Source organism: Solanum verrucosum, unplaced genomic scaffold, assembly GCF_900185275.1.
Source record: "Solanum verrucosum unplaced genomic scaffold, falcon-dt-bn FXZP01000603.1, whole genome shotgun sequence".
In the NCBI taxonomy this organism is placed as follows: domain Eukaryota; kingdom Viridiplantae; phylum Streptophyta; class Magnoliopsida; order Solanales; family Solanaceae; genus Solanum; species Solanum verrucosum.
Window position 1 is genome coordinate 561645 of NW_026020644.1, and position 15479 is coordinate 577123.

Here is a 15479-nt window from a genome sequence, read left to right on the forward strand (position 1 = left end):
TCTGTTTTGGAAGGATTATTTATGTAATTGTTATGCCATCAATTTACTAATATAAGGTGACTTTTACCTTAGCTAATTTTGTAGTTCCCTATCACTACCAAAAATAGGAAACTGTTGAAGGACAAATATATTCTTTAGTTAAATAGTAAAACTCAACACTAATTCTATCTAGCTACGAATTATCAAAAAAAAAAAAAATTATTGTTAATTACGAGCAATTTAGCGATCATGAATCATCTAGATTTTTGTAGTGTATTCATTTGCATTGAAATCTCTTATTGACTCTAGAATGTGATACTCCCTCTGTCCTTAATTACTTGTCCATTTTTCCTTTTATAGATGTCCCTAATTACTTGTCCATTTTGACAAATCAAGAAAGGACAATATTTTTTACCTATTATATAACCTCAATTAATTACTTTGAAAAAGGTAGAACTTTTTGAAAATCTTAAATTTTTAATTCGTCCACTTCATAGTTAATATGGGTAAAATGGTAAACTCACTATGTCAATAATTGTTTTCTTAATAGATGTGCTAATTCAAAAGTGGACAAGTAATTAGGGACAGAGGGAACATTTCAATATGCAACATTGCTTATCCATTTTAAAATTTTAAAATATTTTTTTTGTAAAAATTTACAGTTGTCACGTCAATAAATAAGTACCAAATATAATATTTTGGGGAATCATGACTATGGAAGCTAACTTAGCTAAGTTGAGTGACTTTTGAAAGACAAAACAAAGTTGAGCGACTCTTAAGGCCATTTGGGACATATGTAAAGATGATTATTAAACATTCAATCACCTAAATAACATAATGTTAGATTAATTAGGTAATACTTGTTATACATGTTAGATTAATTAGGAGGTTATTGTTGAGAAGATGAACTAACATAGTTTTTTCATACCAAACCACAACCAAAGACTAATTCTCCATATTTTACACTTTCACTATATAAACTTGTTTGAAGTGAAGTATAATGCATAATCAACAAAAACATAAATTACTAATCTTGAAGCATTTATCACCTTTATACAATGGCTTATAAGTATACCCCATCTTTTTTCTTGTTATTATTTGTCACTTTGTTTTTAACAAGTAGTTATGTGATTCAAGCAGAATCACGCAATCTTCTTGAAGTAACTATCCCTGAGAGGCGAGCAAGATTGGGAGAGGGAGGAGAGAGGTGAGCGAGAGAGGGCAGAGAGTGGGATAGAGGTGAATTGTAGATGTATATTGGTTAAATAATTGTATATTATACATACACATTTGTATATATGACATCGAGATTGGGAGAGAGAGGAGAGAGACGAGCGAGATTGGGAGAGGGAAGAGATAGGCGAGCGAGAGAGGGCAGAGAGTGGGAGAGAGGTAAATTGTTTGAGAAAGTTATGCCCTATGGAAGTTAGGCTGTTGGATTAAGGAAATGTCCAAAACCGGGATTTTAAAGGGTATTTTAGTATTATCACTACCCTATTATTTTAATCCGATTTTAGGAGTTTAATAGGGGTCAAGAGTGAACTTAGTCAGTTTTAGAAAAATCAGAATTTCCACGCTAGGGCTAAGGAGAAAGGAGAAGAGAAAAAAGGAAGAAGAAAGGTGTAATTTCATCAAGAACGTTGGTATTTTCGCTAAGGATTTGCTTCAATCAGGTATGTGAGTCTCTCATAATGTTGGGTTTGTTCACCCACGTCCCAAGCATGTTTGATTCTGCGTGAATTCATTCTAAAAAGATAGGAATTTTAATGTTTGCTAATTGTTCTTGAAACTATTATTGTTCTTGAACATGAGTTGAGATTTAGGAGTTTCTTGATGTTAAAGTGATGTTTCTTGAGTTCTCCGAGTTAGATCCTTGTGTATATGATTTGGGTGCATGAATCTAAAGTGAATTAGAGAAAAAGAATCGGGTTAAAATGATTTAGGATCAGAAAACGAGATCAGAAACTCGTCAGACGCTCCTGGGGAGGGTTAGGCGCGTTGCACCCCCATAGCGCCAAGAGGCTGGGGCGGCGCACCTGTAGTGCGCCCAAAACAAGCCCCAATAAATGGAGTCTGGCGCGGCGCACCAGGGACGCGCCCTGATCGGCGTTTTTCATCCGTTTTTCATCGATTAACCTATTTAAGTTATTCTAAAGTGTATTAACACTTTCCATTGATTCTAACTACTCTAAATGACTTCTAAACATCTAGAAATCATCCAGAAACATAAATCAAGACCTTGAATTCATAAATTCAAATTCAAGGAAAGTCAAGACCTAAGTCTAAGAAGTTCTCAGAGTCTTTTCAAGAAGTCTTTTGCAAATGTTTTTAACTTTGTTTTAAGACTTAAAGTTCAAGTTGAGTAAAGACCAAAGAGTAAAGGTTTGAAGTGCATTTTCTTCAAAGAAGTATATGGGGACTATGTATTCCCAAAGAGTTTAAAATGTTTTCACATTTAAATAAAAACGGAAACTGAGATTTCCAAAGAGCCTTCGAGCTATATTTCAGAAAAGAATAATAGCTTTCTAAATGAAGCAAGCAGGGAAACTGAGATTTGCAAGATAGCCTTTGAGCTAAGTTTTTGAGCACTAATCTCAAATCACAGAAGAAGTATGTTTTTAAAACATAAGAGCCAGTATATTTTGGGAGTAGTATTGAGCACCGAGTTGGGGACGAGTATGAGTTCAGATAACTTACGTCACTATATATCATGTAGCCACCATGGGTAGAAAAGGGTCATACTTTTTAGAGGAATCCTTTACGCAATAGACTAGTGGATCCATTTGGCAGTCCAGGTCCTATACCTTTGGCCGGGTATAGGATGCGCTGGCAGCGTGAGGTAGATCACTTTATCATCACTATAGCTCTTACGTGATGGTTGTCGGTTAGAGAAACTCCCACAAAAGTTATTGTATTTTTATATACATCAGTTCATTGTATTTTTTTAAATACATCTCAGAGTTAATAATGTCTTTGCATACACAGAGTTGATATCATGTTTTTAAACAACTTTTATTTATATTGCACTTGCTTTTAAACTGCTTTATATTGAAATGAGTTTAGTCATGTTGAGTTGAGTTGAGCCAGGTAAGTTCTTCAGTTTCTCTCAGATTCTTTCAAGCCAATGTTGTTTTAGCACTCCAACTCGCATACTCGTACATTCAATGTACTGATATCAGTTGGCCTGCATCTATTATGATGCAGACACATGTAACTAGGATCGGCATTCTGGCGTAGCGTTGACCCAGTGAGCAGTTCAAAGTCTGTTGGTGAGCCTCCTTGCTTTCCAGAGGATCCATTTCATTGCTTTCTAGTTTAGTTCATTAGGATGTTGTGGGATCTGTCCCAACATCCATCTCAGTTGTTATTATAGGCTTCATAGACAGTCAAATGTTAGTCCTTTGAGTCTTTTCAGTATCATTTCTTATTGTTAAGACTTGGGTTGCCACTTTTGGCCAAGTTAAATGTTTAATTCTTTTAACATTGTAAGTTATATTATTAAGCTATTTGAGTAAGTTCATTTGATCATTGTATTAATGTTTAAGTCTTCCGCTGAGTAAGTAAGTCAGGCAAGGGTTCGCTTGGGGCCAACAATAGTTCTCGAGTGTCAGTCACGCCCAAGGTGTAGGCTCGGGGTGTGACAGTTGAAAATACATCGCCTCCTCATTGATTAATGCTTTCATCTTGAAACAAATAGCAATAGAGACAAAATGCTGCATCTTTTGTTGCACTATACCCCAATCAATCATACTCACGAAACCATTCAGAATCAAAATGACGTGAGTCACCATAAAAATAAAATGACCGAGGAAATTGATAATTTGAGGTCGAAAAAGACCATTTTGAAGATACACTCTTCTTATTGCATCACAGTCATTCAGATGATATTTTCGAATTGGAAACCTTTTCCGGGATCAAAATTTAAGTAAGTTAATTAAATTAACTCTTTCACTTTGTTGTCCTTGTTCCAACTCATTAGCGTTTTCTTCTTCTAAGTCAAAATAATTTTGAGATGTTGAACTTGATTTTAAAAGCTTCAAAGCTACTTTGGAATAATATCTCTCCATTGAATTGACTTGAATTACAAACTCAAATAAATTAGATAACTTTAAACAATTTCAAGAAATTTAATCCATAAAAAGTTGATGAATATTCAAGAAATTTCAACTAAAACTATAAAGATGGGAGATAAAAAGAATAGTGAACTTACAATTAAGAGAAAGCCGTAGTAGCATCAAGCCATCAACACAACAACATTTGCAATTTGCATACTCAGAGGTTTCTTTTCAACTTAGGTTTTACTTTATAACTTATTATTATGTCCAATTCCGATTTGAACAAGAAATAAAATTTCTATAATAGGCAAGAAGTTATATTCTAGTTCAATTGGTTTATTTTAGGCTAATTTAACTAGGAATAGGGAGGTTGGAGGTTCGAATCCCTTTGATTAGCTTTTCTCAAAAAGCCCCAAAAACACATTTGCATTGTTCTTTTCATATTCAATAATCCAAGTATCTAAATTGTTTTCACCCTTTGTCTCAACATGAGCAATGATGTAAAATGATTTGTAATCCTCCAACAGATCACCTTCAATTATCCTTTTTATAATCAACTTCTTTTCTTAATCTATTTCTTCGACTTTCTCCTTTGCCACCACTTCTTTCCCATCTGTCAGACAAATATAGTAAATATTTCATACTATTAATTACATTTTTAAATGATCGATCAAGTTGGTTTGATTATGAACGGATTAAAAATGGGTTGAGTCAATAAAAGTATTGTTGGGTCATACATAATGCATCCAAAATTTGGAGATTGAAGAAAATCCTAGCCAATTGGGGAATTCTACCTTTTGAAATAGAGGAATTTGGGGACTCCATGAATGAAAGAGATTCATGGATGAAAACTACGATACCTCAAGTTCAAATGCTAGCCTTCAATGGAGGAATTGAAACCTTGCCTTGAAACCCTAGTTGGATCCTTCTTCTTCTTCAAATTTCTAAAGAGAGAATATTTGAGAGGAGATTTGATTTCTTTTGGGAATTTGGAAGAATGAAGTAAATGAGTTTAATTTGGGGGTTAAAAGGCTTATATAGGGTCTTAAATATAGGCAAAACAACATAGTATATGAATTAATTAATTAGGAAAAGACCCAACTAACCCTGAAAATAACTGCGAGGTGACGACCTACGCCCACCCATTAACGGACCGTGGATAGACCTACGGTACATCCTGCACAACCGTCAGTAAGTTCAGAGACTTTTGGCCAATCGACGAATCCCTGGACCACTGACCATGGACCCATCTACAACCCGTAGGTCCAGTCGTGGTTCATGCCTTAGCAACTTTTTGGATGGCCAATCCATGGACCGTCGTTAGTCCTCGTAGATGGCACCTGTAAGTTCTGAATTTTGTGTCACTCCCCGAGCCTACACCCTGGACGTGGCCGACACTCGAAGACCAATGCTGTCCCCAAGCGAACTCTTGGCCTGACTTTCTTAACTCCGTGGAAACCTAACTCAACAGAATAACTCCATGCTATGCAAGGACATAAACAACTTAACTGATAAAATCTGGCCCAAAAAGGCAACTCGAGTCTCAAAATAGAATATTTACATATATACATAGATGAGAGATTCAATAATAACTGACTGACTGTCTATGAAGCCTCTATAACACTGAGATGGATGTTGGGACAAACCCCGCAACATCCTAATAAAGCAAAATTGAAGAAAACAAAATAATCGAGTCCTCCGGAATGCAAAGAGGCTCACCACTGACTCTAGAGTGCTCAACTGGATCAACGACGTGCTGAATGCTGATCCTGGGTACCTGCGTCTGCATCATAAGACGATGCAGGCCAACTGGCATCAGTACATGGAATGTACGAGTATGCGAGCTGGAAAGCTAAACCACAACTTAAGCTTGGAAGGAGTACAAATGAACTCTTACATATATAAAAGTAATATAACTTTTGTGGAAGATTCTTTAAGCGACAACCACCACTATGAGCCCTAGTGATGATACAACGTTTTACCTCACGTTGCCCAAGGACCTTCTTATACCTTGCCGTGATATAGGACCTTACTTTACTTAGTGGACCCACTAGCTTAACTTACGCGATTATCTAAAAAGTATGACTCGTTAAATCCCATGTTTGGCTACATGGTTCTTATGGAGAGTTGAGTTAATATGAACTCGCTTCCCCAATTCGGTGCTCAATACTACTCTCAAAAATGCTTTGGCTCATAAGTGTTTTAAACACAAACTTATTTCTTTTAGTTTGAGATAATTGCTCAAAAGTTAGCCCAAAGGCTCTTTTGGAAATCATAGTTCCTTTCTTACTTCAAATGTAAAAACATTTATAAACTTCTTTGGGAATACTTAGTTCCCTAATAACTTTTGAGAAATGAACTCAACTCTATACTCTTTACTCAACTTGAAACTCTATACCGTTTACTCAACTTGAAACTTGAGCCTTAAAATGAAGGTAAAATGTTCAATAAAGACTCCTGAAAAAAAACCTTTAAAGACTTGCTTCTTAACTTTTAAACTTGACTCTAACTTCACTTGACTTGGATCCTAACTTTCCTCGAATTGGATTATGAATTCAAGGTGTATGATCACACGTTTATGGATGAGTTTGGGATGTTAAGATGTGCCTTAAAGTATTGGAAACAACTATAAAACATAGGTACTTTACCAAGGAACATGTATGAAAAAATGGGAAATGAAAGGTAAAGGGAAGGATTGGCGTCCTTGGAGCTCTAAGAGGCACGGGGCGCCAGCCCTCTGTCACGCCCCGAGCCTACACCCTGGGCGGGACCGGCACTCGGAGACCATTGCTGGCCCCAAGCGAACCCTTGGCCTGACTTTCTTAACTCAGCGGAAACCTAACTCAACAGAATAACTTAATGCAATGCAAGTTTACACAACAACTTAACTTATAAAAATCTGGCCACAAGGGCATCTCGAATCTCAAAATAGATATTTACATATATACATAGAAGAGAGACTCAAAATTAACTGACTGACTGTCTATGAAGCCTCTAATATACTGAGATGGATGTTGGGACAAACCCCGCAACATCCTAATAGAACAAAACTAAGTACACAAAATAATGGAGTCCTCCGGAATGCAAGGAGGCTCACCATTGACCCTGGAGTGCTCATCTGGATCAACGACGTGCAGGATGCTGATCCGGGGTACCTGTATCTGCATCATGATAAGATTCAGGCCAACTGGCATCAATACATGGAATGTACGAGTATGCGAGCTGAAAAGCTAAACCACAACTTAAGCTTGAAAGGAATACAAGAGAACACTTACCTTGGCCCTGTACGACTCAAGAATAACTTAACTGAACTCAAAATGTATATATAAGGCAATAAAACACATGCGATATATAAAGCTTTTAAAACATTACAAACAACTTAGTTCGTTAATGATTGAAGCAATAACAACTCAACTTTATTTATATAAAAGTAGTATAACTTTTAGTGGGAGATTCTTTAACCGACAACCACCACTATGAGCCCTAGTGGTGGTACAACGTTTTACCTCACGTTGCCCAAGTACCATCTTATACCTTGCCGTGATATAGGACCTTACTTTTGCTTAGTGGATCCACTAGCTTAATCTTACGTGATCATCTAAAAAGAATGATACGTCAAGTCCCATGTTGGCGCATGGTTCTTATGGAAAGTTGAGTTAGTATGAACTCGTGTCCCCAATTCGGTGCTCAATACTACTCCCAAAATACTTTGGCCCAAAAATGTTTTTGAACACATCTTTCCTTAATTGAGATAATTGCTCAAAACTTAGCCAAGAAGGCTCTTTTGGAAAACATGGTTCCCTTCTCACTCAAATGTAAAAACATTTACAAACCTTTTTGGGAATACTTAGTTCCCTAGTAGCTTTTGAGGAAAGGACTCAACTTTATGTTCTTTACTTAACTTGAAACTCGAGACTTTTTACTTAACTTGGAACTCTACACTCTTGCTTGACTTTGAAACTTGAAACGAAGTTAAAACGTTCAATAACGACTCTTGAAAAGCTTAGAGGACTTGCTTGGACTTACTACTTAACTTTATTTGACTTGACTCTAACTTCACTTTGACTTCGATCCTAACTTGCCTCGGATTGAACTTTGGATTCAAGGTGTATGATCACACGTATTTAAATGAGTTCGGGATGTTTAGAAATACTTTGGAGTGTTGGAACCAACTAGGAAACATAGGTACAATACTTAGGAACATGCATGAGAAAGTGTGGAAAGAAAGGGAGAACATGGCGTCCTTGGCGCTCTGCAAGGCGCGGAGCGCCAGCCCTCGAAGCTCAGAGGGCACCTGCTGGCGCTCTGAGAGGCGCACCGCCCCAAGGGCTGGACCTCAGTGTCCCCTTTGGGGCGCGCTGGCAGGCGCGACGCGCCAGCCTCTTCCCCAGAAAACCCGACTTTTCACCCTCTTTTCTTCAACTCTAAACCACCCTAACTTCAAGGGTTCCAATCCCAACCACTAAGGATCATAAAATCCCTCAACATACAAGAGATTTAACTTCAAACACACAACCAAATCATGTCCCACAACCAACAATAACTTCAACAACACAATCAACAACATCAACAACACAACCCAACAACTTCAACAACATATCCAATCTTTCTCAATAAAATGAGTTTGGTGTGTGGTAGAAAGGATCAACCCACACTAAAGACTCACATACCTTGATAGGGATCACCCCCGACGATATCCACGAGGATCCTTGACGGAAACTCCTTGCTTAATCTTCTCTTCCTCCTCTTCTTCTCTTCTTCTTCTCTCAATCCCTAGCTTTCACTCTTTAAAATGGGACCAAAATGATCCAAATATCAGCCTAACACAACAATATAATCCCAAAAGAAATGACTAGGGAAAAGACCAAAATGCCCTTAAAATTTTCGGACAGATTCCCTGCCAACAACCCAACTTTCAGAGAGCATAACTCGCTCATACGAACTCGGAATTGAGCAAACTCAGAGCAGTTTGAAAGATCATCCCAAGGGCTTTCCAAACATAACTGTAACTACTCCTAACTCATCCTGAGCTAGGAGTTATGACTGCTCAAAGTTGGCCAAAAACTCACTGATTTCCACACTTAGCCAAATTTCCAGATTTTCAATTTTATTCCAAAAATGACTATTTCCGATTTTTAAGCCTTTTCAAAGATATTTCAAATTACCGGATGTTACACCCTCAAACTTCAGAGGGGCCTGCTGGGCATTCTGTCAGGCGCTCTGCCCCAAGGGGAAAGTTCAGCGTCCCTTTTTGGGGTGCGCTGGCTGGCACGACACCCCAACCTTTTTCCCCCAAAAATCCGACTTTTCCCCTTGTTTCTTTCCAACTCTAAACTCTCTCAACCTCAAAGGTTCCAACAGCAAACACTTAGAATCATAAAGACCCTTAATATACAATAGATTCAACTCAAAATCACAACCGGAAACATGTACTAAACCAACAAGAAACTTCAACAACACAACCACAAGAATTCAACAACCACAACAAATCTTTCTAGGAATTAAAAACGAGTTTGGCGTGTGGGGGAAAGAACCAGCCCAGCACTATGATCTCACATACCTAGTAGGGATCACCCCCGACGATATCCATGACGATCTTGATGAAATCCTTGCTTCTTCTCTTTCTCCTCTTCTTTCTCTCTTCTCTCCAAAACCCTAACTCTCACTTTTAAAAAGAGAAAACTTATTTAAAATCAGTCTAAAACCTTAATATAACCAAAATAAATGGTTAGGGAAAAGACCAATTTACCCTTACAAATTCGGACTAAACTGCCCTGTGCGGCTGTGCCAACAGCCCAACTTCCAAAGGACATAACTCACTCATACAAACTCGGAATCGAGCAAACTCGACAGTGTTGGAGAGATCATTCCAACGGATTTCCAAAAATAACTGGAACTACACCTAAATCATCCTGATGTAGGAGTTATTAGCATTCAAAGTTGACCAAAAACTCATTTTTTTTCCATACTCAGCAAATTTCCAGATTTTGAATTTTTTCCAAAAATGACTAAATCCAATTCCAAGCTTCTTCATAGTTATTTCAAATTGCAAGACATCACATTTTGGTTTCTTACCCTTTTTTCGGATACGGGGTGTTGCAACTTATCTCAAGAATACTCAAATCTAGGGATAGAATCCTAGATTTCTCTTTTACAGATTTGAAAGTGGATCTAGGGTGTGAGGACGAACTAGTCCAACACTATGATAGCCTTACATACCTCTTAGGGATTAAACTATTGGTGAAACAACCTTCGAATTTGCAAGAAATCTTGAATAACGCCTTGACTTTCCTCTTTTCTCCTCTTCTTGAACTCCTCTCAAAACCCTAGTGTATTTTGATTTATGCAAACTGACCTAAATCATATTTGACCCCAAAAATAATACTAAATTCGTTTTAATCTGATTGGGTAAGGAAAAAAATAAAATACCCCTCACTAATACGGGTAACTTTCCTTAATTGTACAGGCTAACTTGAAATAGGCTTATCTCCCTCATACGAGCTTGAAAATTAGCAAACTTGGTGGCGTTAGAAAGAGGATTCCAAGACCTTTCAGTTTATATCTTATGGTCCACCTAACTCATCATGTATGGAATATTATGATCGTTTGAGTTGACACAAAATTCATAAGTTAGCATAACTTGAAAAAAATTCTAATTTAGCTATTTCCAGTTTAGCGCTTTCTAAATATAGCTCTTTCTAAGGTGAAATGTTACAAGAACATACAACATATATTAGTTAAATGTCTCATGAAATTTAGATCAGTTTAAAACTATATAACGTTATGGTTTGAATTTGAAAAGATTTGATCTTCATAAGAAATCAGTATAAAGTTATACAATATTGATTGTTCCTTATTCTTTTCCTTACAAATAATACTTTCATTCGTTTCAATTTGTTTGTTAGAATGTGGGAGAATATGAGGATTAATAATCTATGGATTAAAATTATAAAATAACAACACTAACCCTCACTAAATTTGTCTTGCTCTTATTCCCAAAGTCGACTTTCCTAATACTTCTGCTGATATTAAACACATTAGCTTGAGTAATTATACTAATTTAAAATTATTTCTAAAATTATGGCCAATAAACTGAATCTTCGGTATATAAATAAAATATATTTAACTATACATAAACATTGTAACGAAAGAGGTTTCAAATGAACCTCTCAGCCGTGTTAATAAAATGGAAAAGTTGAAAGAAAAGCACATACTATTGCAGAGAAAACAAAAAGAAAAAAGAAAAACTATAATGCAATCCAAATAACAACTTTTATTTTTATTTATCTATAAAAATTAGATATCCACTCGTTTTTATTTTTGCTACATATATATAGTAGACATTTCAAAGCACACCCGCTAATAACAACACACATTATTACAAGACTTTGAGACAACAGCTTAAATCCAAGCATTTGGTATACATTGCTTCAACTTTTCAAAAAAGTTGCCGTATTCATATCAATTAGTTCAAAATGCACTAGTTTTAAAGAATTCAACATACAATCGTCAACATTTTCAAAGAGTCTCAACAAATGTATAATATTTATGTATCACTTGATGTGGTGATTCTCAATATCTTTGGTTACATTGAGTAGTAATTCCATGAACTTATGTGGATCTAGCACATTAGCATTCTTCTTTTCATATTCAATAATCCAAGTAACTAAATTGTTTTCACCCTTTGTCTCAACATGAAGAGTGATGTAAAATGATTTGTAATCCTCCAACAAATCACCTTCAATTATCCTTTTTTTAATCAGCTTCTTTTCTTCATCTATTTCTTCGACTTTCTCCTTTGCCACCGCTTCTTTCCCATCTGTAAGACAAATATAGTAAATATTTCATACTATTAATTTCATTTTTAAATGATCGAGCGAGTTGATTTGAATCTGAACGGATTAAAAACGGGTTGAGTCAATAAAAGTATTGTTGGGTCATACATAATGCATCCAAAATTTTCTTGGATTAAATTAACAAACATATTAATTATTACTTGGTTTGAGCTAGATGTTAAACTTTTTTTCGAGGAAATGGTCTCCTAGATATATATGTTATTTGTTATTTATGTCTTGGATTTTTTTCTCTTATATATTTACGAAACTCATAATATCTATTGATTTAAGAGATTTGTTGTCCTAATAGATTTGGAAAAGGACTATGTTGTCCTTATAGGAATGTAAGAACATTTTCCTTATAGGATTGTGACTACTTATTTGTACACTCATTTTTTTTTTCTTATAGTGGAAAACTCTCTCTGTTTTTGCTTGAATGATTAGACCTAGATGAACCTTGTTAAATCCTTGTGTTATTTTTCTTCTCTATTTTCTTTATTTGTGATTGTGTACTATGTGACCCACGATATTTCCGACACAATTGGTATCATATATAGCTTGGTAATTAGGGGTTCTGCACACATATATATTGTTGATACTGGTAATAATCTGATGATAGTGACTATGTATGGAAAGTTTGTGCTCTAAGTTTTGATCATAGGCATAATTTCTTGGTTCTTAATTCTGGTGCGTTTTTTCACATATGTCCTCACAAGAATAGATTTACAACTTATAAGCAAACGAGTGAGATTGTCTACCTAGGTGAAGATAATTCATTAAATATATAGGGAATTGAGAATATTTTATGCATCATTAGAAATGTATATTAAGTGCTGACATTTTCCTCAAATGAAGGAAAATTTGATTTCTCTTTCGACTTTGGATGATCAAGGGTGCAAGTTTCACTTAGATAATGAAACACTGAAAGTGTGTAAGATCTCCATGGTACTCATGAAGGGTAAGTTTCATTCTCGACTGTATTATCTTCAAGCCAGTATAGTTGAAGGGGAAATAATTATAGCTTTGAAATTTTGTGAGAATTGTGTGTTTGATAAGCAATATAAATGTGGTGCAAGTACTTTATAACTTTGATTAACAATTACTCAAAAATGACATGGGCATATTTTATTTTCTAAAAACAAAAAATGAATTATTTTTCAACATTTGTTAAATGAAAGAGACGATGATTGAGAGTCAAGTTGAAGAAAATATAAATGTCTTTGAACTAACATGCAATAACTTCGACTTTTGCAACTCAGAATTCAATAACTGAGAGTGCATAGTGAGACACCACACTTGTGTTGAAACCACAAAAAAATGGTATTGCAGAATATATGAACTGAACATTTTGTGATAGGACACGAAAGATATAAATATTGAAACCAAATATAATAAAGGTTTACCATGGATGAAATTCCAATAATTAACAGAACCAACGGTGCCCCATACACCTTCATGAACATCCACATTTTGTATCTTATCAGGGGATATGTTGGAGATATGGTATGGTCTGTGCCTAAATACTTCATGAAAAACATCTCCATCACACTTGATGTTTATCTCAGAAACCAACTTTCCTTCGAGGCTCATTTTTCTTCTATGATATATCACAAAGTTATAATAACAAGTGTGTGGTTCATCATTACATGAGATCCTATGTCCTTTTATAGTTAGGCAATGCAATATTTCTAGGTTCTAGATTATAATACATTTTTTACTTTTTTCTACCTATACATAATTAGGCATGTCTATGTAATTACACATAATTATTTTGTTCATAAGCATTTTTTTTAAGATTGTCATACATTTCGTAAATACCAAAAGTGTTTTTAAGTCAAGTGCTTATAAGTCGAAATCAAGTCATAAGTTGGTCATCTTTAGTTTTATGATTTTATAAGTCGAAATCAAGTCATGATGGTGGTGGTTGCGGCGACAAAGGTGCCTAGTGGTGGTGACTGGTGATTGTGGATAGAGTGATGATGGATATTATTCATATAAAAATATATTTTAATGATATTAAAACTTTGTTCTAGATCTTTATGATTAAAACCTATTCGAAAGTACTTAAAAATCTTAATGAGTACAAATGCACTAATAATCTAATATCTGAATTATTTCATATCAAACCTTCATTAGGTGCAAACAAATAATGCTCAAGTGTTACGTAAATTGGCTAAGTTTCCAACTTGTATGAAGTAACTACCTAGAAAATGAGAATTGGGTCCTCACAGAAAAGGGTAATTTGCTCTTTTTCCAAACAAATAATTTTTTAGTGGGATCATAATATCTCATAAATTATGTCTCACGTTCTTAAAGAACTTAAGTCACGCTAGGCGTAAGTTCATTTTTTAAGAGGTTGAGGGTTCAAGTCCCTCCTTCCACTCCTGGCTTCGTCGTTTTGTGGTAACAAGTGGAGTGCATAAGCCAGTACTTTAGATATAGGGGCAAAAATTAATAATCAACTCATAAAAGATAAAAATTAAAGAATGATCCTTTTGAAGATAAATCTGTGCAATTAAATGAGAAGAAAACCGTTTGCATATTTTCTATTGGATCCTTAAGTAAAGATCAAGAAATCATCAGAATTATGTTCATATTTTGGTCTATAAGAACTTGTTGATCTATTATTAGGGGCCGCTTATCTCATAAAAATAACTATGCAGTGAGTATATTACCTTATATATGTTTTGAATAATATTACAGAATAATAATACAAGAATTTATAATAATGAAATTGTTATACGAGTACATTTTACACTACATATTAACTTAATATGATATCAGGAACTCCTGTATTAGTAATGCATGAATTATTTTTTCTCATATGGCCAACCAAACATTATATCTCTTTGACATATTTTATGTTGAGATTAATTATAGACATGTTTTGTATTAGAATTGGAGAGGGGACCTTGTCCATGCCAGTGCTAATACTATATATGTAACGACTTGTTCCCATCGTTATGGAAAACCCAATGGGGAAAAAATTTGGGCAAAAAAAATTTTGAATAGTGACTTGGAAATTTGTAACCTAGGCCAAACTTGGACGAAGTCTGAGTTAGGTGAAGTCTAGGGAAATCTGGTAATAGATGGGAGGGTTTGATTATGAATTTGGTCACATGAGTGGATAGCCAAGACATTAAGGTGCCTGTACAGCTTTACGAAATCAAATTCGGGCGAGTAGAACTCCCGAAACTGATCTTGGCATGGAATGGCAGTTTTTGAACGTCCAGGTTTGAAGGTGTGTTGTGAAATGGGATCTTAGAACTCAAATTCCAAGTTTTTGTCTCCATGCAAGTCGCCAGATCGGGGTTAGTTCTGCCAGGGCGGAGCCGCTGTGGCGGGACAGTCGGGAGTTAAGTCGGGGAAAAATCTCAAAATCGTTATTTTCTGCAAAACTTCGTTCTTGAGAGCTAAGAGGCGAACCAGAGCAGTTCTTGACAGTTTTCCACAATTTCTAGTGCTAAAGGTAAGATAATTACTCCCCCAATCCGTAATTCGATTCTTAGAACTTTGAATCTTGAGTAATTATCATTGGGGGAGGGTTTTGGCTTGCAGTTGATGGTGGAAAAAGCCCTAATTAAGTATTGGGATCTTGGGTTTGGCCTAG

At 35.5% G+C, this 15479-nt stretch overlaps 2 protein-coding genes and 1 pseudogene across 2 annotated transcripts in view; 1 reads left to right on the forward strand and 2 right to left on the reverse strand.

Moving 5' to 3' along the window:
* Positions 1-15479, reverse strand: part of LOC125812075 (putative clathrin assembly protein At2g01600) — a 272019-nt gene that overhangs the window by 235460 nt on the left and 21080 nt on the right. The gene's annotated exons all lie outside the window — the stretch shown is intronic.
* The window catches only part of LOC125812112 (protein PELPK1-like), a 30892-nt pseudogene continuing 16450 nt past the window's right edge, over positions 1038-15479 (forward strand).
* Positions 11588-13459, reverse strand: LOC125812096 (kirola-like). Its single transcript, XM_049491591.1, has 2 exons — positions 13273-13459; positions 11588-11853 (listed from the first exon to the last, which is right to left on the reverse strand). The coding sequence occupies exons 1-2, from the start codon at positions 13457-13459 to the stop codon at positions 11588-11590; spliced, it is 453 nt and encodes a 150-aa protein (XP_049347548.1).

Bases quoted from the DNA above. Each gene is read 5' to 3' on its own strand.
- LOC125812096 (XM_049491591.1), bottom strand. From the start codon at position 13,459: ATGAGCCTCGAAGGAAAGTTGGTTTCTGAGATAAACATCAAGTGTGAT. The intron at 11,854-13,272 runs GTAAACCTTTAT...TTTGTCTTACAG, and splicing joins TTATTGGAATTTCATCCATG to ATGGGAAAGAAGCGGTGGCA.